The sequence below is a fragment of the Rattus norvegicus genome, chromosome 1 (assembly GCF_036323735.1).
Source record: "Rattus norvegicus strain BN/NHsdMcwi chromosome 1, GRCr8, whole genome shotgun sequence".
Taxonomy (NCBI): domain Eukaryota; kingdom Metazoa; phylum Chordata; class Mammalia; order Rodentia; family Muridae; genus Rattus; species Rattus norvegicus.
Window position 1 is genome coordinate 163648429 of NC_086019.1, and position 20510 is coordinate 163668938.

Here is a 20510-nt window from a genome sequence, read left to right on the forward strand (position 1 = left end):
TGTGACTCTGACTCTTTTTTTTTCCCTCCTAAGACAACCAAGGTATGTTCACTTCCTCCCATATTTGAGATTCTTCCTGTGAAGTCACTAAAAGCAAGGAACCAGACGCTGGCCCCGCCTTTCCCAGAGCTGAGATACCTTAGCCTGGCCTACAACAAGGTAAACTGCTTTGCTGTTTCTGTGGGGCACAGATGGGAGAAAGGGACTGTGAGCCATGCCAAGCTGACCCTTCCTCCCCCAAATGCAAGTGTGTGGCTCCGGTTCTCAAGGTGACCAAGGTTGTCACTTGCCATGCACTAGCCGCTTTGACAGGTAAAGGTGTATAGCCATGCAAAGAAAGATCTCGGGACTGGGACTGTATCGTGCTTGCTTAGCTACTAAAACCCAGGGTTGGTGGCATTCCCTGTGATCCCACCTCTGGTGAGGTAGTGTCAGGAGGATTAAGGCCAGCTGCCTGGTGAGTTCGAGGTTAGCCTGGGCTGGAGGCACTGTGTAAAAGAAAGGAAATGATTTAGTCTTTCAGATCTTGTCAGCCATGGAGATGGGCAACCACACTATACACATGTTCGGTGCTATGAAAGAGATCCACAATACTGGGAAGATGCCTGGTCTGACCTAATATTTGGCCAAGGAAATTAGTGTCTAAGCTTAGATCTGAATCATTGACTTTAGGAAGGTGAAGGGGGTTGGGAGACACAACAGACTGAAAAGTCCCATGTGTCTGACTTCAGATGTTTCCCTCTATCATGTCTTGTTTGACTTTCTATAGCCTCTCGGTTGTTTATTTTTTTGGTGCTGGAGAGCAAACCCAAGCTCTGGTGCCTGCTAAGCCTGTGTTCACCTACTGAGCTACACCCCCAACACCTGTGTTTTTCATTCAACTTAAGTATTTTTAATTTTTCCTGTGGCTTTTATCTTTGACCCGTGGGTTCCTTGGGAGTCGGTTAATTTCCAAATATATAGGGCTCTTCTAGGCATCCTAGATGTGCTGATTTCTAATTATATCTCTTGCCAGGTAATCATGATTTGTGAGATTTCTTTCTTTTTAAATATATTTAAACTTGCTTTGAGGTTCCCTGTAAAATTGATGATTGACCTGTAAGCTCTTACCGCAATGTGTACCTGCAGCCCTGGAGACGGTGTGAGGAATGTCAGTCTAGATAAGATATTGGCAGTGTCACTACTATTCCGTGAACTCCTGGCTGCTTATCATACAGGTGCATCTGGGAAGATGACTTAGTAAGTTGCTTGCCACACGAGCATGAGAACCTGAGTTCATATCCCCAGCATCCACATAAAAGCCAGCTAAGGCCGTGCATACTTGTAACCCTCGGGTGCTGGAGAAGAACAGCTACAAGAGACTCCCAGGGCCTTGCTGGCCACCCAGACCAGCAGGAACTGATTCAGGTTCACAGAGAGACCCAATCTCAAAAATAAAGTAGAGATGAGAAAGGTCAGAAGCCAACATTCGGCCTTGACACACACATGCGCAGGCAAACATACCCATACAAGTACACACCACATATGAAAAGGGAAAAAGACCCACTCATGGCTATGGATTTGTTCCTTTCTGCCTTCAGTTCTGTCCCTTTGGACTTTAGCTGATGAGTCTTTAAAGCATGGGTGGCCCTGGCATGGAGCACAGGTGAGTTAACGTCCCACTCTCCTGGAGATGCTCTGCCTTAGTGAGAGCTCCTCAGGACTGCTGCGAGACCAGAGTTCTCTGCCTGCTTCAGAACAGCCAGGACTGTGGGAGGCCTGCTTGTCCTTGCTGGTGTCCTCCCACCCTCTGTGCCCTCTCCGTGGCTGCCAACCGTCTGTGTGACAGCTGGCTCCCACCATCGTGGCTCTCTGTTCCAGTGATCTGCTGTAGACCACCAGGGCACACTTTGCTTGAGTGCTAGGCTTCGCTTTACCTGTGAATCTTTAGCTCTCAGAATAACGTGATGCACAGCGGGCACTCGGCAAGTGTTTGTGGTGCTGCTTGTGTCACACCTCAGACACCGCTGTGCACACTGAAATTAGGGTTTGGTTTATCAGAGGTACAAGTTTTCAAACAGAACTTCTCCCCCTAAGATGTTCACTGAGAAATGTTGTGTCAAATGCAAAACTCAAATTTTACTTTTAACCAATATTTACTTAGCTCATAGGTTTGGCAGTTATAGTGTCTTTAATTGAGTGAGGTTGGGTGGAAATCAATTTAACCCAGAGAGGTTATCTCTAGAACCTCACTGTGTCCCTGGCATCTTTGACTCACCCCATAGGGAGCAGGCTAGCCTGGGCCAGATTCTGCTTGCCAGACAGCCAGAAGCCTGAGCCCATGCCTTTGAGCTAGGGCTTGGTATCACAGAAGAGAACACAGGACACACCCTGGGAATCACTCGAGATGCCGCTTCTATTTTAGTTATAAACAGGATCTTGGGTCTTGACTGAATTCATTTGTGTTTCTTCTCATCTGTAGAGCTTATCTCTCACTGCCTGGTTTGCCCACAGAGGCTTCTCGCCACCCTGGGCCACCATGACACACACTACAGGTAGATCAAGTCTCCTCCTCTGGACCACAAGCTTTTTGTAATGTGTTTTCAGCCTTGGTGATTAAATCTTGAGCCTCTCCTAGGCAAGTGGCTACCACCAAGTCATATCCCCAAGTCCAGCCATTTTGTTTTAAGGGCCAAACAAAGCACATCAGTCTGCTGTTCCTTCACAGCTATGCGAAGGCAGTGTGAACACAAGGGGCAGATGGTGGTCGATTGAGAGTCAGGGGAGCTGGGCTTGGCACAGCCTCTGGGCTGAGTGGCCTTTACACTTTCATGTGCATTCAACAACGATAGTATTTCATGAAGTAATTACATTATAAGGAGTCAAATTTCAGAGTCCATAAATAAAATTTTCATGGAAAAGAAGCAGTCCAGCTATTTGCTTATGAACTGTCCAGGGCCGCTTTGAGATTATAAGAGCAGGCCTGAGTCAGGGACAGAGTCTCTGTGTGCCAACACTTACCACCTGGCTCTTGACAAGAAGACTTAGCTCTGGAGGGTCAAGTGTGGGCTGGCTGAGGGAGCCACCATGAGAGATGCCATTTGCTTCAGTAGCCAAACTGAAGTGTCTGTCCTTCCCTTCTGTCTTAGGGTTTCCACTGCTGTGAAGAGACACCATGACCAAGAACTCTTATAAAGGACAACATTTAATTGGGACTGGCTTACACTTTTTAGGTTTAGTCCATTATTGTCATGGCGGGAAGCATGGCAGCATCCAGGCAGACTTCTAGACAGTGCTCTAGAAGGAGATGAGGTTCTACATTTTGATCTGAAGCGCCCACAAGGAGACTCCCTTCTGCAGACAGCCAGGAGGAGGGTCTCTTCCACACTGGGCAGAGCCTGCATAGGAGCCTCAAAGCCTGCCTACACGGTGTCACACTTCCTCCAACAAGGCCACACCTATTCCAACAAGGCCGCACCTCCTAATAGTGCCACTTCCCATTGGTCAAGCATGTTCAAACCACTATCCCTGAATCCAACCCCACTCTGGGCTCCTCCGGTACCAATAGCCCTGAATGTCCTCTACAGCTGTCCCCATGTTCTGGCTACTCTCCTTAACAATGCTGGTGTGATTTTTGTCCTGCAGAGTCTGGCTTGACAACCTACAGGCCAAGTACATAGGGTCACATAGTAGCTCCTGGCCCCAGCCAGCCATGATGCGTCCTTTGTCATGGTTCAGCTTTATTCCATGGGCAAGTGAGTCTCTGTTCTTCGGCCCTCTTCACTTGATGTATTGGTGTCTAGGACCTATGGGAAGGAATGGCCAGGACTGCTGTTGAAGGAATGCTAGCATGTGTAGGCTTGCTGGAAGGGAGACCAGTTGCGTGTAAAGTCAGAGCTGTTCCAGCCCCTGAGGCTCTTTGAGACAAATGCTTCTGATTATTTGGCCACCAGTATCCTTGATACTTTCATATCCAGTGTAGATAAGAGATTTTTAACTCTTAAAAATGCAGGAATGGGGGCTGGAGAGATGGCTCAGCTGTTAAGAGCACTGGCTACTCTTCCTGAGGACCCAGGTTCAGTTCCTAGCACCCATGTGGTAACTCACAACCAAGTGTAATGTAATACCAGTCCCAGAGAGATCCATCGTCCTCTTCTGGCCTCTGAGGTCACGGCACACATACACATATGCACTGTAGACATGTGCAGGCAAAACACATAAAATAATAATTATTTTTAAAAGGTGAAGTAGTTGTGGCAGAATTTGTGGACAGGAAGACGAAGTGTTCTGGCCCTCTGCAAGGATCAGGTGTTACCTACGTCTGTGACTGCCCCCCATGTCTATTTTATAGCCTGTCATTCATTACTAGCCAGCATCCTCCACCTGGGTGGGGAGCAACCACTAACATGCCTCCTGCACTTTTCCAGATCGCAAAGGAGGATGCCGTCCTGCCAGCAGCTCTCTTTCCCTCCCTCTGTGAGCTCATCTTCCATAACAACCCTTTGGTAGCACACACACGAGGTATGGTGGCCACATATCTGTCCCCCAACCCAGTGCTCAGTGTTAGCCCTAGGACTTTGATTCTCGCCTCTTAGGTGCTAGGCCAGACATTGCTGGTTGGGAGTGAGGGGTGGGGTGGGAGGAGGAGGAAGGCTCAGTTACCCTGGAGAATGGAGGACACAGCTGTCAGTGCTGAGCACCTGCTTTGCACCTGCCTGCCCCCACAGCAACTGTGGCGAGCAGGCGTTAACCTCAAAAACTTTAGTGGGAACCAAAGCTCTCAGCAGTTGTGATCTGCCCAAGGCCACTCCAGAAAAAAAGCTGTGGGTTTTGAATCCTCTGACCCTTACTTCAGCTCTTTAAAGCTTCGCCCTGGTTGTAGAGGAGGCCTGTGTGGTCTCATTTCCATTTCTCATCTGGGGTTGGTCCAGCTGCTAGGCCAGCTCTGCCAGCAGCCTGAATGCAGTTCTGTTGTGGCGCCCACCGTCTCCTGGCCAAGACCCAACAGCTGGAGGTGCACTGAAGTTCTAGGCCTGTTATGACAACAGTGGAGGTGCTAAACCAGCTCACTTTGTCACCTTAGCCTGTCTGTCCATCACTGTCCTTGCTTATAGAATAGGAGCAACATGGTGCTTACTTCTGAGGGTTGAAAAGAGAACACAGTTGCATTAACAGAGGCAAAGCAATCTGAGCAGTGCCAGGCACACAGTAAGTCCAGGAGACACTAACTAATCGCCATCTCACCTCCCTCACACCAGGGATCCCACCACTGCTGAAGAGTTTCCTCCAGGACCGCCTGGGTATCCGCTTAGTTCGAAAGAAACTGGTAAAGCCTAAGCACCACATGTTGATGCCTCGGAAGGAATCGCGGAAGGTAAGCCTTCCAACAGGACCCTGGCCTCAGAGAAACGGGGCCTACTTTAACATGCACACAACTTGAGCACAAGAACCCTGCACCCCAGCCAAACCTGGAACCTCTCCATGGGCTCTAGTACCTTCTCCTTTCCTTGTTAAACATAGTTGGAGCAGGGGTGACAAGAGAAAGAGCCCAGCAAGAGGAAGGTAGATGGAGAGCCATGGCAGTCACTAAGTCAGTGGCCTAATTCACAGGGAAACTGGAGGTGCATTGAAGTTCTAGGCCTGTTGTGACAACAGTGGAGGTGCTAAGCCAGCTCCCTTTGTCACTAAGGGAGACAAAGTAGGGAGAAACCAACCTTTTGGAAGGCCCACCACTGTCTACAGCTGTCTGAACTTGGCAAGAGTTTTGATTTTTGAGCTGCTGATATTTGAGCTCTGGAGCCTCGCAGAGCCGCTGAAAGGGATGGACGGAAGGGGGACATGAAGCTCGACCGCAGAGCCCGAGCCCTCGGCCACCCGAGTTCTTGGTGCAGGTCACCGCTCTGAGTCAGCAGGAGCAGATGACAGCCCCTGCTGCAGGCGGCTGCTTCGCTCACTCCAGCGGCTCTCCTGCTTGCCCCTGGGGACCATGAATTAGAACGCATCATCCTCTTGATCTGAAGGAATTTAAAAGCATCTATGTGAAGTTCCCATCTCCAAGCTCAGACATTGCTGGTCCCCAAAGGTAGATACATCTGTCCCCTGCCTCATCCGCTCTGCTGTGGCTTTATCCACCCAAGCAAGCTCTTAAGTCCTCAGAGGAGCACAGCAAGGGTTTAAAGCCAGAAATAGGAATTCCTAGGGGTTCTCTTGCCTGTTCTGAGGATCTGCCACAGCCCTGCCTGTCTGCAGTGCCTCTGGGGTGGAATGGCAGTGAGCTGGGTGCCTCTCAAGGTACGCTGTGGCCAGGACATGATGGAGCACGCACGACTCTGCCTTTGCTCACCTCTGGAGAAAACAGACTCAGAATGGTGCATCAGCTCACCAGATATGTGTGTTGGGTTTAGGGTGGCCCTCTCCGACCCCATCATCTGTTCAGGGTCCTGAGTAACTGAGATGCTAATATTAATAAACACAAGCACCTGTTTGCAGAAACAAAACAGTAGTGTGCACATCTAGGCACACACCCACCACTGGACCCCAGAACATGGTGTAGGCCTGATGCTAGCTGGGAAGAGTCTTAGTGCTCTAGAGACAGAGGCTCCAGGCCATGCGTGCCCTTGAACGCAGTCATGGGCAGGTGGAGAAAATGGAGAATATACTTGGTGGGCTTTTCCCTGTGAGGACACAAGAGGCAGATAGACCAGACCAGTCCTGAAGGCCAGCAGTGAGCCAGGGATGGAAAGTGTCAATTCACCCTGTGGGAAGGGCTGGGGAAGTAGGGAGGACTAAGACGCAGCCCTCCATCTCCTTCCTGGCAAGGGCTCCTAGTGTGCAGAACCTCTGCCAGATGCTGCTGTCCCCCTGTGACAGGGTTTTGAAGAAGAGTCCACGCCCTTTGGGCTTCCATTCAAAACATGGACACTACATGTATAAAAGGAAAACATTGTCTTAAAATGAAATCTATTTTAGAAACGTGTGGTCCTTCCTGTTCCTCAGGTGTTGGATCTGGTTATAGGTGTGGGGGAGAGGGGAGCGTCTGCCCACAGGCAGAAACAGCTTCCAGGGATCCAACTGTGTCTCAGCCTGCATGTTCCTAAGTACAGTGCCCAGGGCTTTCTACTCTGTTAGTCTGTAAAAGTAGACAAGAAGGTGCACGCATGTGTGCGTGTCTGTGTGTGTGTCTGCACACACACACACACACACACACACACACACACACACAGAGCCCACCCCCTCACCCCCGAGGCAGTCGGCCTCATGAGCCCAGAGCACAGGAGAGGTGGTGACAGACCTTTGTCAATTGAGGAAGTAGTTCCACAGCTCCTGAGAAACTTGGCTCAGGAAAAGAAGGGCCACTCCCACCCACTCTAGGACTCCCTGAGGAAAGCAAGAGGCATTCTGGTGAACTGCCAAGAACAGAGTGAGACCTAGAGCCCAGGCCTCCAGGCAGAAGGGGCAGACTGTGTCACTGACTTGGACAAGTCATTTTACCTCTCCGTGCCTGGAGACAGGCTCCATGTTCCTTGAGTAATTTACAAAATTTACACTGCATGACAGAGCCCATGTGGAGGTCAGGAGATAACCTGTGGGAGCCAGTTCTCTCCTTCCACTGTGTGAAACGCAGGGATCAAACTCTGGTTGTCGGACGGCAGCAAGAGCCCTTCTACACTGAGCCTCCATGGTGGCGTGGAGTGAGGCTGTGTCCGTGAGCATGTGTGATTGCCTTCCTGCCTCCCCAAACTGCTCCCGTTGTGCAACCCATTGAAGACTGGTAGGGCTAGAGAGCAAATCCAACCCAGCCTTTCTCTCATACAGGTGAAAACCTACATCCCCAAGGTGTCGAAGCATTCTCTGGTCCCCCATCACCTCAGCACGATCACAGACAATCGTCCATCAAGTCTCCTGCCGGAGCCGGAGCTCTCCACTGAAAACACCTCTCACGAGGCACTGTTCACCAACGAGGGCCCAGAAGGCCCTCCTGTAACTCACCGGGCCTTTGTGCCGATGCCTCCCATCTGCTCCGACTCCACCGTTCACAGTGATATAGTGTCCCACCAGAGCCGGACAGCCGGCCTCATGAGCCCAGAGCACCCATCAGATGACGACGCCAAGAGTACGGAGTCTATCTTCCTGACCCAGGTGACAGCCCCCAGCTGCCTCTACCCCCAGCTGCCTCCACCCCAGCTGCCTCCACCCCAGCTGCCTCCACCCCAGCTGAGCACGCACAGGTTCCTGCAGCCCCTGAGCAACCTGCATTGCCGAGGGCTGCCCAGGGCTGGCAGGAAAACCCTGAAGGAAGTGCAGCTCTCAGGCACCCTCTGATGACACTAGTGGTCCTGTGGCATAGACGGCACCTCAGATCTCACTGGAACCTGATGCTGGCCAGTCTGCAGAGGCTTGTCACGACTTGTCCCTCTCTACTAAAAGGTGCCTCACTTGTTATGCTTCCCTGGGTCCTGGGAACAAAGGTGACTCAAGTACAGGTGCCACCTCAGAGGTGCTTATGGTCTATGGGAAAGCTGGTAGGGGCAGAGCTTGGCATCGGGGCTGAGAATGGAAGAACCCAGGGGCAAGAACCTGAGGAAGGATGCCTCCTCCTTCCAGGAGGGGGTGGGAGGGTCAATGAGCTGCACTTCTCAGGCCAGGAGAGGGGCACGGTGGACATATGGGCGGAGAGAGCAGGGAACGTGGGATGGGGAGAAATTCAAGTGGAATGTCTAGAACTATGACTATTCTGTGTCAGTGCAGCAGTGTGTAGAGAGGAAATCAAGAATACCCCCAACCTGGACAACTCAAATCCCAAGTGTTCTGAATTCCGAATTTTTTTATGTGTCAACATATCGACAAGAGGAAATTTTGATGTTATTTTGTATCATACATAAAATCATTAAAGATGTATGAAATTACCTTAGGGCTATGTATATAAAATATACATGGAGCATAAGTGAATTTGATGTATAGACTTGGGTCCAGTGCCAAAGTATCTTATCTTGTCATGTAACTATTCTAAAAAGCAAGCACCTCTAACCCCAGCATTTCACATTAGGACTGTAAGACTGGAAGAGTTGGTAGTCGCCCCCCTCCCAGAATGTCCCTGCATGAAATAGGGTTTCCTGTATTGAATAAAGCCATTTGTGTAGGCTAAAATGTCTCCGTTGTACCTCAGAGCAAGAGTAAAGAATACAAAACAAATACCCTCAGTATGGCACTGGAAGGCCCTTCCTAGGCCTGCTCAGCATTAGCCACCCACCTGTCTCTAAGTGTGCCACACACAATGTCACACTCCCTGACTGCTGCAGCTGCAATCCGTTGTGGCTTGCAGTCCATCCCTCTCTCCACTTTGTCTGGGGACAGCTCTCCTGTGTCCCTGGAACTTGGTCCAGACTGTCATCACCTCCTATGGAGTTTTCTGGCCAGTTCTGGGCCTCCTCTGAGAATGCGCAGATTGGCCATGCCTTTTCCTGTTCCCACTCATTATCTAGTCTCCTGCCTGCGTCCTCCATGCCTCAGCTTAATCTGTGTCTGGGCTCGGCACTGCTGGCTGTGCAGAGCCATATTGGGATGTGGCAGGGAACAAGAGTGTATTTTCTTCCTGGCACAGGTGAATGAGCTGCCATCCTCCACCGTCCACAGGGACAACTTGGAGGCAGAGGAGAGTCACCAAAGGAGGCCATCAACAGCACCCAGAGAGACAAAGAGGACTCGGAGGAAGCAGACCGCTACCTCTTTGCACAACAAGTATGACGGCTATGAGGAGCTGCTCACAGTCAAGCCTGACCCAGCCTTTGTGGAGCCAAAGGGTACGGGATTAACGTGCTGGGATTAAAGGCGTTGCCACTGGGCCCTGCTCTCTGTCAGGGACTTCTTAGGGCACAGCAGCATGGCTGTCCTTTGCTGAACTGTCATTACTTTGGGCTACAGGCTTTTTCAGACTGGCTAAATTAGCCCAGTCACCCTGGGTGAAAATTTACTTGCAGAAAAGGGCTAATAACCAAACCAAACCAAACCAGGTTCCTGACCTCTCACCAGCCCGTTAAGGACCAATGACCATCCCAAACCCATCCCACCTGGTTTGGGGCAGCAGAGACAGTGTCGTCTCAGCTCTGATTCCATTACCTCTGATGTGCCCCCAGTGTCTGTGCCTGCAAATGAGCCTGCTAGGGAATGGGTCTCCTGGGAGTCAGCCTCTGCCATGTGACCTCCGAGTTTAAGGGATCATTGGGGGCCAAAAGTCTCTCCACATTGGACTCTGAGCTCAAGGGGACATTTCACTCAACGAATGGTGGAGGTCTAGGCAAGGGAGCAGATGAGGGAGCCTTGGGAACGGCTTTCTTGGGCGTTGAAGTCCTTTGACACCTGTTGCTGCATCCTCCAGGCATCCAGAAAAATGCACAGGCCCTGCATCGCATGTTGAAGCAGCCGCTCATCTGCCGCTCCTCCAAGCCCAGGCTGGACACTTTCCAGAAACCCTACATTCCCAAAGAGAAGAGGGTAAGCACTTCAGCCACTGGCTGTTTCTGAGCTCTGAGGACTCTAAAGGTACAGACCCAGCCGTTACCTTGGGACCCTGAGGCCATTTCCCGGCGCTCACTACCGCCCTCTGCCTGTCACTATGGCTGTATGAAGTGACAGTCCTCTTCCTTGCTTTGTGCCAGGTTGCGAGGATACCGATTCCACCCCCTCGGAAGACCCGAGCGCAGCTGCTGGATGATATCCTCATTCGCATGCGAGACCCTCGGAACGTTACTGAGGCTCCACTGGGTATGGTGCCAGCTGTCCCACCGGGCTGATGTCTAGCAGGGAGGGCCGGTGCGAAGCTAGAAGGGCACATGGAAAGCAGGGAGGGCTGTGGAAAGTGGGGATTCCTGAGCATCTACCTGCAGTGTGCTGGAGCACACACTAAGAATGCAGCAGCCCGGGTCTGCATTAGCTAGAGTGTTTCTTTACTGGGAACCTAGGTTCCCAGATGGCCTTTCTTGTCTTCAACCTGTGCTGAAGGAGGTTTCCATGTCATCGACACTTTCGGGTCTTGAACTAAGGCATGACTTCCTACTGTCAGATCTGAACTGCTTCTACACACCAAGTTACGTTCTGCATCTCTGGGCCAGGGAAACTGGGCGAGCCTGGCGCTGTCCTTTCTCATCCCTGTAGGCGCTGTGTTGCAGCGGCGTGGACAGCAGCGACTAGTGAACCAGAAGCAATACCGGGAGGCCAAGCGGTTGCTCAAGGAGTTCCGCGCACGCTACCGGCAGCTGGTGCGCAGCTCGCTGCGGACTGTGTTCACCTCCAGCCCGCCGCCCAGGCCGCCCACCCGCCGTGCGCTGAGCGCCGGCCAGCCCAAGTTGGGCCGCTTCCTCGAGTTCATGGACGAGTTCTGCCAGGAGCCCACGGCCGGCGACTCGAAAGAGTAGAGCTGGGCACCGCCCTCCCCAAGGGCTCTGCGCCCTGGACCGTGCCCAGCCCTGAACAGAAGGGGCTTCGGCTCCATTTCGCTCCGTGGTCAGCCTGGGGAACACAGCAGGACCTTGCCTCTCAGCCCGGCCAGGCCGCACCTGGTGGCTGGCCCAGCAGCAATAAAGAGTGGTGTAGAGCAATATAACGGGTGCCAAGTATCCTTCTTGGAGGTCAGGCCAGGGCCGCAGTGACAGTGTCACTAAAGAAAAATCTCTAATGATTCCTGCATCCCAAGAGAACCATGAGAACTCCACCGGAGTCATTCAGGGCAGCTTCCTTAAGTGCCGAGACAGAATTAAGCCTAGAAAGCTCAGAAGTGGCGGCAAGTAGCCAGCGGGAGGCAGGAGAGCAAAACGCAGGGTGAGGTGGGGGGTGTTGCAGAGGCACAGGAGACTTTTTTCCTCCGAGGAAGCTTTTTCCGTTGTGAGGGTGAAGAAGACAGAATGGTTCCTTTTGAGATAATTGCTGGTGGAAGGGAGAATTTAATTCCGTGTCCTATAATCCAAGACACAGGCTGAAGACAAGAAAGGCCGTCTGGGAACCTAGGTTCTAGGTAGAGCCGCTCTGGCCAAAGCAGACTGGGGCTGCTGCACTCTTGGTGTGTGTCCAGTAGACAGCATCTGCCCAGGAGGGTCTGGAGAAATCCACCAGTACTATGATGGCTGGGACCTAAGACTTTTCCCCTGGAGGCAGCTGACCTGTAGTCCCCAGGGCCCAGGAAGCACAAGGCTTCTTGATCCTCAGCAAGACAGACTTCCCAAATCCCAACCATTTGCATATTATGGAACCCAACTCCACAGACTTAAGTAGCCAGTTAAGAGCTTATACTAAGCTGTGATCATACCCAGACATACATGTGATGTACCATCACTACACAGGTCACACACCAGGTGACAAAGGTACAGTTAGCCCATTCACAGATGTCTGAACAGTGACCCACAGCAGTAGCCACATTCAGGGTGTTTGTTGATGACTTGATTGAACTTTCTGGAGTTCCAAAGCACCCATCTTTACTGCTTGGAGAATCCATTCCAACACTGACATTGTCAACCCACCAGGTTCTATTTCTGGAGAACCTCCTAGAAAGCTGCTCCTTTCAGCCAGATGTGTTCATGCCACATATTCTCAAGAATGGACCTACCTGCCCCAAAACAATAACCTGTTCCAACCTAGCTTCTCACCCCTCTCTGGCAGCATTAATGGTGCTGCTACAATGGACTGGGTAGCTTGTCTGCTTAAGTTCCTCAGTTCCTGCTCTGCTCTTTGTACCCCACGACAACCCTTAATCAGTGTGAGGCATCCCAAAGAGGGCATGCTTATCTGGGCCAAGCACCACCACCACCACTCACTTGTGGCTGGTGCCTCTCTGCTAAGTTCCGATCATTCTGAACTCCTTCCTTTGTCTTCCCACCTCTGAAGCAGCTTTTCCTGGAGAGCAGAGTTCAAGCATGAGCCTCCTTTCCCATATATAATAAAATGTTGCAACAGAACCCTGAGAGGGAAGCCACTATGCTTTACCCCAACTCTGCTGCTGCTCTAGTGACGCTTTGGTCAAAGGACATGGCAGCTCATGTTTTATTTGGTTTTGTTTTTCTCAGACAAGGTCTCATGTAGCCCAAGATGGCCTCCACCTGTAGCCAATGGATGATACTAGACTCCTGATCCTCCTGCCTCCACACACTCAATGCTGAGCTCACCCTTTTAGCTTCAGTTTGTGTCCTCCAACCTTCCCAACTGTCTCCAGTCACCCAAGATGCTGGTGAGCAATTTGGAAGTTGGGCTAAGAGAGAGAACTGGCAGATGGAGAAGCAGACTGTGCTCACATCCTGAATTAGCTCAGAATCCCACGGTACAGTGGGTAAAGGGGGAATACAACCTGGTTCCTGGCCCAACCAATTCCAGTCTGGATAGCAACTGGAACCACAGTTTGCTAAGGCCAGTGGTAGAGGTTCTCACTGCAAGGTTAGCCAAGGCCACAGTGGCAGAAGAGGCAACCAGCAGCTTTGGAATCAGGGGGCCCCACACCTAGACTCTGAACTGCCAGGGCTGGAGTTCCCATCTGGAAAAGGACACAACCCACCAGACCCAGTTAGAAGGGAATTAATAGTGTGCAGAATATTTTGCAATTCTAAGGATCGAGTGCCCAGTACTGTTTTCAAGTCTCCATCTGACAGCATGTTCACTTAAGCACTCTCCCTTGAAGGTCTTGGGTCAGGTGAGTTCAAAGCTCCCACATTTTGCCTTACCATGCATGGCATCAACTCAAAATGGTCTTCCAGGTTCATTTTCTGAGTTTAAAAGGCAGGCTAATATTTGTTCTCTTTTAATGAAAAACTTAAGTCAAAGGTATTTTTTAATACCTAATGGTTCCGAAGAAGATAATTTTAAAAACCAGATTGCTAAGGTAGCCATAAGATGCAAGGACAATGGTGTCCCTAAGTCACTCTTTACTCAAACTTGTTGGTGTCTTCAGAGAAATGGGAATGGTCACAGGAGAACAGGAAGCAGTAAGTAATGTCCATTGGAGCACATCAAAAGGTACATTGTTCCCTGTGGAGACTCCCCACACAACCCCCAGTGCTTCCTGCTCACTGTGAATGCCAAAGTGAGGCAGGCATTCTAACCTGGTACCTCCCAGGCCCAGGATAGCGCCCAAACACTGCCTTCAGCTTAGTCCACACCGAGACGCAGCTCTCCAGAGACTGATCAGAAATAGTCTGTTTGCTTTCATGACTCTGCTTTACTGCATTTTCAACTCGGACCTTGCCTGAAACAGGCACATATACATTGAAGAGTGCACTTTGGTACTGTGTCAATCATACATCAATCATCCCACTTGATTCCATACCATTTCTTTGTGGTAAAAGCATCCCTGACAGGCCATAACGTGTCCCAAGTCCCTCTATCAAAAGGCTCTTGGGGGTACAGTGGCAGCCCACCAAGATCCAGGGCCCCTTCTCCAATTCTAATGTAAACAGGTTGAATAAATACAACACCAGGCTATGAGGAGCTGTAACAGGTAGCCTAAAGCCAACAGACAACCATTTTCTATTTGTAGGTGGAAAGGTTCCTCTCTTGGCTCTTAGGACAAACTATATTTGTACAGTTAAGAGTAAACAGTGTATCAGGTGAAAAAAGAAACATTCGTTGGCATTTCAGCTAGTTACTTCCTGTCTTGCATAGTCTGCTTGCTTGCTTTGCTGGTGGTTATGCCTGAGCAAACTGGAATCTGCTGGACTGAACTGTGGCTCAGCCTGGAGGGCAAGCAGCAGCTAGGGAGAGCCTGGCTGCTGTTGCTGTTGCTGCTGCTGCTGCTGCTGCTGCTGCTGCGGGGACCTGGAACCATGTGGAAACTGCTCCTGGCCCAGCTTGACAGCTGAAGGCTGAACTGTCTGTGCCTCATCCACAGCAGCAGTGAAGAGCATGGGCAAGTCTGGCCTCAGCACGGCCTTGTCTAACTCAAGAGTCTAGGGTCAGCTCCCATATCACTTAAGTTCCCATACTCCTGGCAACACAGTTGCACTTCCCCAGGAGAAATGCTGCCAATGCCCACAGCTGTCTGCTCACAGGGGGTGTGGGGGTGGGGCATGGCACTTTTTCCTCCATCCAGTTTGACTAGAACCTGGTGACCTCTGTATCTCCAAGTCTCTCATACAGAACAATCCTCAGAAAGCTACAGTGGATAACAAAACTGGGAAATTTGCATTTCTGGGTCATCTTTCAAAAAAAAAAAGTGCAGCAGCCTCATCCTCAAATCCTACTGAGTTATCAGAACTTAAACCAGCTCCATTCCTCCTAAAGGCTCAATGTAAGGAGTATTATAAGGCTGGTGAGCAAAGAGCTCACTAGGAAAGGTTTAGGACCCTATGGAGTTTGATTTTCAAAGAAACAGCAAAGGCTGTAATTAAAATGACAGCTATTCCAACCAAAATCCCACCAATTATTTAAATCACACTGATTTTGGTTTGGTACTTAATGGTTTTCCCCATTATATATATTGTGGGTGTATTCAGGGGATATAGGTATATCTTAACTGAAGAAAACAGAAGAAAAAAACAGTCATCTGGATGTCCCTTTTACAAACCGTGTAACTTTTACAGTTATTTGGGCTCTAGAGCACTACAGTGGGAAGTGGCTGGAGCTGGTCTAGATTTAACCTCATGATGATGAACTAGCTACCCTTTCCTACTGGCTCTCTGCTTCAGTTATAAGCTAGAAAGAAACCCCAAGTCACTGCTGGGTCTGGTGAGGAGTCAGGTTGGGATACATTAGGAGGTCACTCAAGTGAAAGATGTTCTTCAGGGCAATCCAGACCTGCCTCATTTCTTGGGATTTGAGCTAAATGCAACCTCTAAACAGGGGCTACTGTTCTGTAACCACTGCAGGGAAATCCATTCTTCCTTGGCAAAATTACTTAGGAAATGAAAAAAGCAGAGTTAATCAAACTCAGAAATACTGATAAGGTATGGAAAATGTGGGTGATCTGCTAAGCCAGATCTCCTGAGCAGGACCACTGAAGAGCATTGCCAGAGATGGAACAGCCATTTAAAGTTCATGAATGCATTCTTGGGTCAAACACATTCTCACACATTGCCCTGCACAAGGCCCTCAGCATGAGGGGCTAGCCTATGGTCCAGCACAGGGTGGGAGGTCTAAGAGCTCAAAAGTGGCTTCTGAATGAGCACAGCCTCCCTCATTAGCCTCCCATTTTAGTCAGTGGCTAGTTTGTAATCAGACAATAACTATCAAATAGCTTTAATTTCTGAGAGAGAGAGAGAGAGAGAGAGAGAGAGAGAGATCATTTATGACCAGTACTTCTTCCATAATCAAAGAATGATTTTTTTTAAATAAATGAAGTCAATTAAGAAAGATTCCGAGACAATCCTCAGCCAGACTTTTTTTTAAAGAGGCAACTAAGGTCAGAGGCCAGGTGCTGGCAGAGTGCTCCCTGACTTGATATCAGCCCACAAGGCCCAGATGACTTCAGATGACTTCTTCAAACAGATATGAGCAGCTGCTCTTAAATATAACCAGGGTTACCTTCTCTGGAGAAGGGCTACTAAGCCCTTTGGAGGGATAGCACTTCTCTTACATTTCCCATCAGAAAGGCTCACCCTCCTGTCCCTCATGGTTTCCTCTTTAATAAGAAAAGATAAACAGAATGCACACACACCAAGGAGCACAGCAGAATGTGGGCGATGTGCAGTGGCTAGGACTGCAGTGACTTAGGAGAACTATTTGTGAAATGGTGTCTTCCACCCTAGCTCCCCAACCCTCCCCAACACTCTATTTCTCTTGTCTATTTACTCAACAACTGTAGCTGCAATGGGCTTCAGTCAAACACCAAGACGGAAATTGTCAGAAATGAAGTGTTCAGGTTTCATTAAGTTTGAGAGCATCTTGCATGCAGATACATCAGTAATTTTTTCCATTTTCAAGGGTAAGCAAATTAAAGAGTAAGCCATTCCTTCTCAACATAAACTGCTTTGCCTCTATTTCAGGGCCACTGCTCAGCAGGAAGTATGGGAAAGAACACTGTCTACAACACTCGAGGTCTCCCCGGGGGACACAGGGACAGCCCAGTGTCTGTCACTCAGCAGCAACACTGCACCTGAGCCCACACTTGTCACCACTGCTATGCACTCTTATTCAAGGTAGTTGCTAGGGGAAGGGGGATATTTAAAATATATATCTTTCATCTATTAAAATATTTTATCTTCTTACCAAAACCCAAAATTAATTCCAACTGAAAGTGTTTTTCTAAGCATTAGTGACATATAAAAAGGGTGGCAAGTGGAAAAATAAGTGTCTTTAATACTACCCAGTAAGACTAACCTTCCAATAATAATTACTAAGATCATAAGGGAAATACATGAAATGGTAGACATTACTAAGTTTTCCCTACTGGAATTCCCTGGTGTCTGCAGCCAGGGCCAGCTCTCCTACCTAGGGCACTGGCATGCCTTCCAGCAGCCCTTAAAGCCTTACGCTGCCTAGGATGGGAAGTAAAGTAGTACAAGTATAAAGTCATGGGACTGTTGCATGTTTTGAAGACATGTACCCAACTTCAGGCTCGCACAGGTTCCCTGCCACAGCAGCCTCTGAAGCTACCTTGCTAATGGCCACACACATCTAGCATCCCTGGGCACAGTCAACTATGAGTGGCAGAGAAATTTGCTGTCTGCTTCAAGGATACCATGCTTGGGACTCCACACCCTTCTTCCCACCTTCAGAAGCTTCAACCAGTTTCTGGTTAACTCCAAATCTGAAGCTCTCTCTTCTAGAATTCCCAGGGACTGACATCTCCCTTGGCACAGAACAGCAAGTCTAAGCCCCAGCTCCCTCTAGACTTCGAATGCTTCAGAAACATTCTGATCAAAGGTAACGTCACCAGACAACTCTGCATTATCTTTCTGGGACCTTTTAAGGGGGACACAGGATTGGTATAAAAGCTCTGGAAGGTCTGTTAAAATGTCAGCCACATGACTATGGTAACAGCTCATACAAACACAGGAAAGGCCAGCCCACCTGAGTCCCTAAAACCATATCATAATCCATATTCTCAATGAGCCCAGAAGGGCAGAAGCACCAAGCACCACCAGGGATGCAAAAGACACATGGTGTCAGCTGCTAAGAAAATTAACCCCAAAGGTCCATGGGACTCAATTTACCAGCTGCATCCAGCCAGATAGCTCGTTTCCACTGTATGGAGTTTCAGCTTTGTCCTTTGCCTGACTTTAGGGCAAGTTTTTTCATGATTTTTAGATTGCAGATAGCCATTGCCACGTGGAAAGTAGTAAGGAAACCTCACAGTTCGTCCCGGGCACTCCTAGGACAGGGGCCTGTAAACGGGCTAGGTGAGATCACTGCAGTTCTGTTTTACATCCCATCAAGGCCAAGTGCTTCTAGGTGGGCTTTGCACTGTCACACTCGGTGCCCAGCCAGTCTGGGTGGCCCTGGCATGCCCTTAGGTTGTATTTCCTTTGGGCACCCTGTGATTGTGGAGAAACATTGGGACTTGTGGCCATGAGAGCCGATGGTCAGTCTGGGCTAGGCCACTTGGCAGCTAAGAGAACCTGGACATCTACACTGAGACTTCATCCAGCTGACTGCACTTACAAACTAGGTCTCAGGAAGACCAGGTGTCAACCACACTGCTTCAATCAAATGTCATAGTTTAAACAGAGATTACAAATTAATTTCTGTAGAGGCAAAAGTTCTAAGCTCAACTGACTTGGGTGTAGAAATTACTTGTGGCAAAGGGGAGAGAAAGATGAGTGTGAGTATCTATTTACCTTGGCTCTTCTCTTTCAGAGACAGGCACTGCTTGTCTCTGAGAAGAAGCCATGCTTATCTGCAAGGCTACCTTAAAACACCCCTCTGTGGTAAGAAGCCAGGGGCTCTGAGCATGAGAAATTATCCCATCTCCCTACCATCTCTAACACTGGCCATTCCCAAGCTCACTCCAAGTGGGTACAGCCCATATGGGCCCAGAAGCCTTCGAGTCGGCTCACTCAGAGGGTGAGGAGGACTGGCCCTGGTCCTAGAAAGCCAAAGATGCAGACACTTGGCTTTTGAATACCAAGGCCCTGCATCCTCTCAGAATAATAGAAGACAGTATTTTGCCATTGAAAGAAATTCAAAGTGAGAACATTCAGCTAGCTCTTTTGGATAAATGACTGTGGCCAAGGACCTCTGAAAAGCTGGTAACATTACTTTGTACATTAAGTGCTACTTGGCCCCAGCCAAGCTGCTGGACCTCAAGAGATATTGATCCACGCTGCCTTTTCGCCGGCTCATAGTCCGCCTCTCACTGTCAAACATGCGCTGTGACTGCAGAGCCAGCTGCTGGCCCTCTTCCTCCTGCTGCAATTTCTGCCCCACCTCAAGCAGCCCTGGGTCTTTGGGGGCCAGGCCCATGTCACTGCTGGGTGGCCGCAGTTTTTTAACCCCGTTTTGTTCCAAGTGCTTGGTCTTACAGCGCCTTTTCCGGCCTCTACGCAGGGAAGGGGTTGGCTCCTCTCCTAGGCTGTTGACCAGAATGCCATTACCCAGATCAAAATGGCTGAGTGTCCTCAGTTGCTTCTTTGTTTTGAGGACCCCATCCAAAACATCATTTTTAGGTAGCAGTGAATTAACTGTTGTGGTCTTCATGACTGTGCTTATGCAAGTTTTGACTAATGTGGCATCCACAGTGGACCTTGACTCCTCAAACTGCTCCCCTTCCAAAGAAGGCCCACTGGCTACTCCTCTGTGCTCTGAGGAATGGCAGGTTTCCAGTGGGGCCTCATGGCTCCTTTTTCTAACACAGTCCTGTTCTACTTTTGTCTGGTTAACAGAAGGGAAGTACTCCAGGGCAGTGGAGGTGGGCCCAGCACACTCTGAGAGCACCTGGACCCTTGACAGCCTTGTGCTTAAAGCCAGAGACGGCCTCTCCTTGCTGGAATGGATTGCTTCAGAACCGGGTAACTCTTCCCCTGCCTCAGGGGCCAGGGAGGTGAGAGTGGCTTTTGAAAGTGTCTTCTTGATCTGCCGCTCCTGGAAGATCTGCTCCCACTTCTTGAGGATGCGAGGACTGGCCTCATAGGAAGTCTGCTTCTGCAGGCTTCTGCTCAGGTTGCGAGGCGTAGACTTGATGATGAGAGGGCTGAGCACCCGGCCATCGGGGAGTCTCTTGGGAGGAGTGCATGGTGAGCAGACGATGGGCTTGAAGTGGTTTAGCTCTTCAGAGATGCTGTCATTGCTTTCAGGGCTGATAGAGCGCTCTGGCTTATGCAAGGAAGCCAAGGATGAAAGGGAGCTGAAGGGCAAGCGCTTTTCTATGGTTAAGTCAGGGGCTGAGAGGCAGCGGCTGTTCTGAGTAGACAAGAGAACACCAATGATGGGGGTGGAGCCTGGAGTTATAGTTGTGATCTGAAAGAAAGAGAAAAGATCATGTGTGTGTGTGTGGGGGGGGTTATTTACTTTTTTATTTTTTATCTTTTAAAATGTGTACATGTGGCTCTGTATGTATGTATGTAGATGTATATGCAGGTGTCCAAAGAGGCCAGAAGATGGTGTTGGATCCCCTGGGGCTA

General features: G+C 49.8%; 2 protein-coding genes across 5 annotated transcripts in view; one reads left to right on the forward strand and one right to left on the reverse strand.

Annotated features, from left to right (window-relative positions):
• Xrra1 (X-ray radiation resistance associated 1) overlaps positions 1-11575 on the forward strand; it is a 64601-nt gene extending 53026 nt beyond the window's left edge. For both annotated transcript variants that reach the window (XM_003748930.6, XM_006229821.5), the window contains 8 exons: positions 34-159; positions 4407-4500; positions 5238-5353; positions 7795-8118; positions 9581-9779; positions 10355-10470; positions 10635-10740; positions 11131-11575. In XM_003748930.6, the coding sequence (XP_003748978.1) occupies positions 34-159; positions 4407-4500; positions 5238-5353; positions 7795-8118; positions 9581-9779; positions 10355-10470; positions 10635-10740; positions 11131-11390 (1341 nt within the window). In that variant the 3' untranslated portion in view covers positions 11391-11575. The remainder of the gene's footprint in view (positions 1-33; positions 160-4406; positions 4501-5237; positions 5354-7794; positions 8119-9580; positions 9780-10354; positions 10471-10634; positions 10741-11130) is intronic.
• Positions 11576-14153: 2578 nt separating this feature from the next.
• Positions 14154-20510, reverse strand: part of Rnf169 (ring finger protein 169) — a 61573-nt gene continuing 55216 nt past the window's right edge. For all 3 annotated transcript variants that reach the window (XM_001061888.8, XM_017590193.3, XM_006229823.5), the window contains one exon: positions 14154-20346. In XM_001061888.8, coding sequence (XP_001061888.3) covers positions 19165-20346 — 1182 coding nt within the window. In that variant the 3' untranslated portion in view covers positions 14154-19164. The remainder of the gene's footprint in view (positions 20347-20510) is intronic.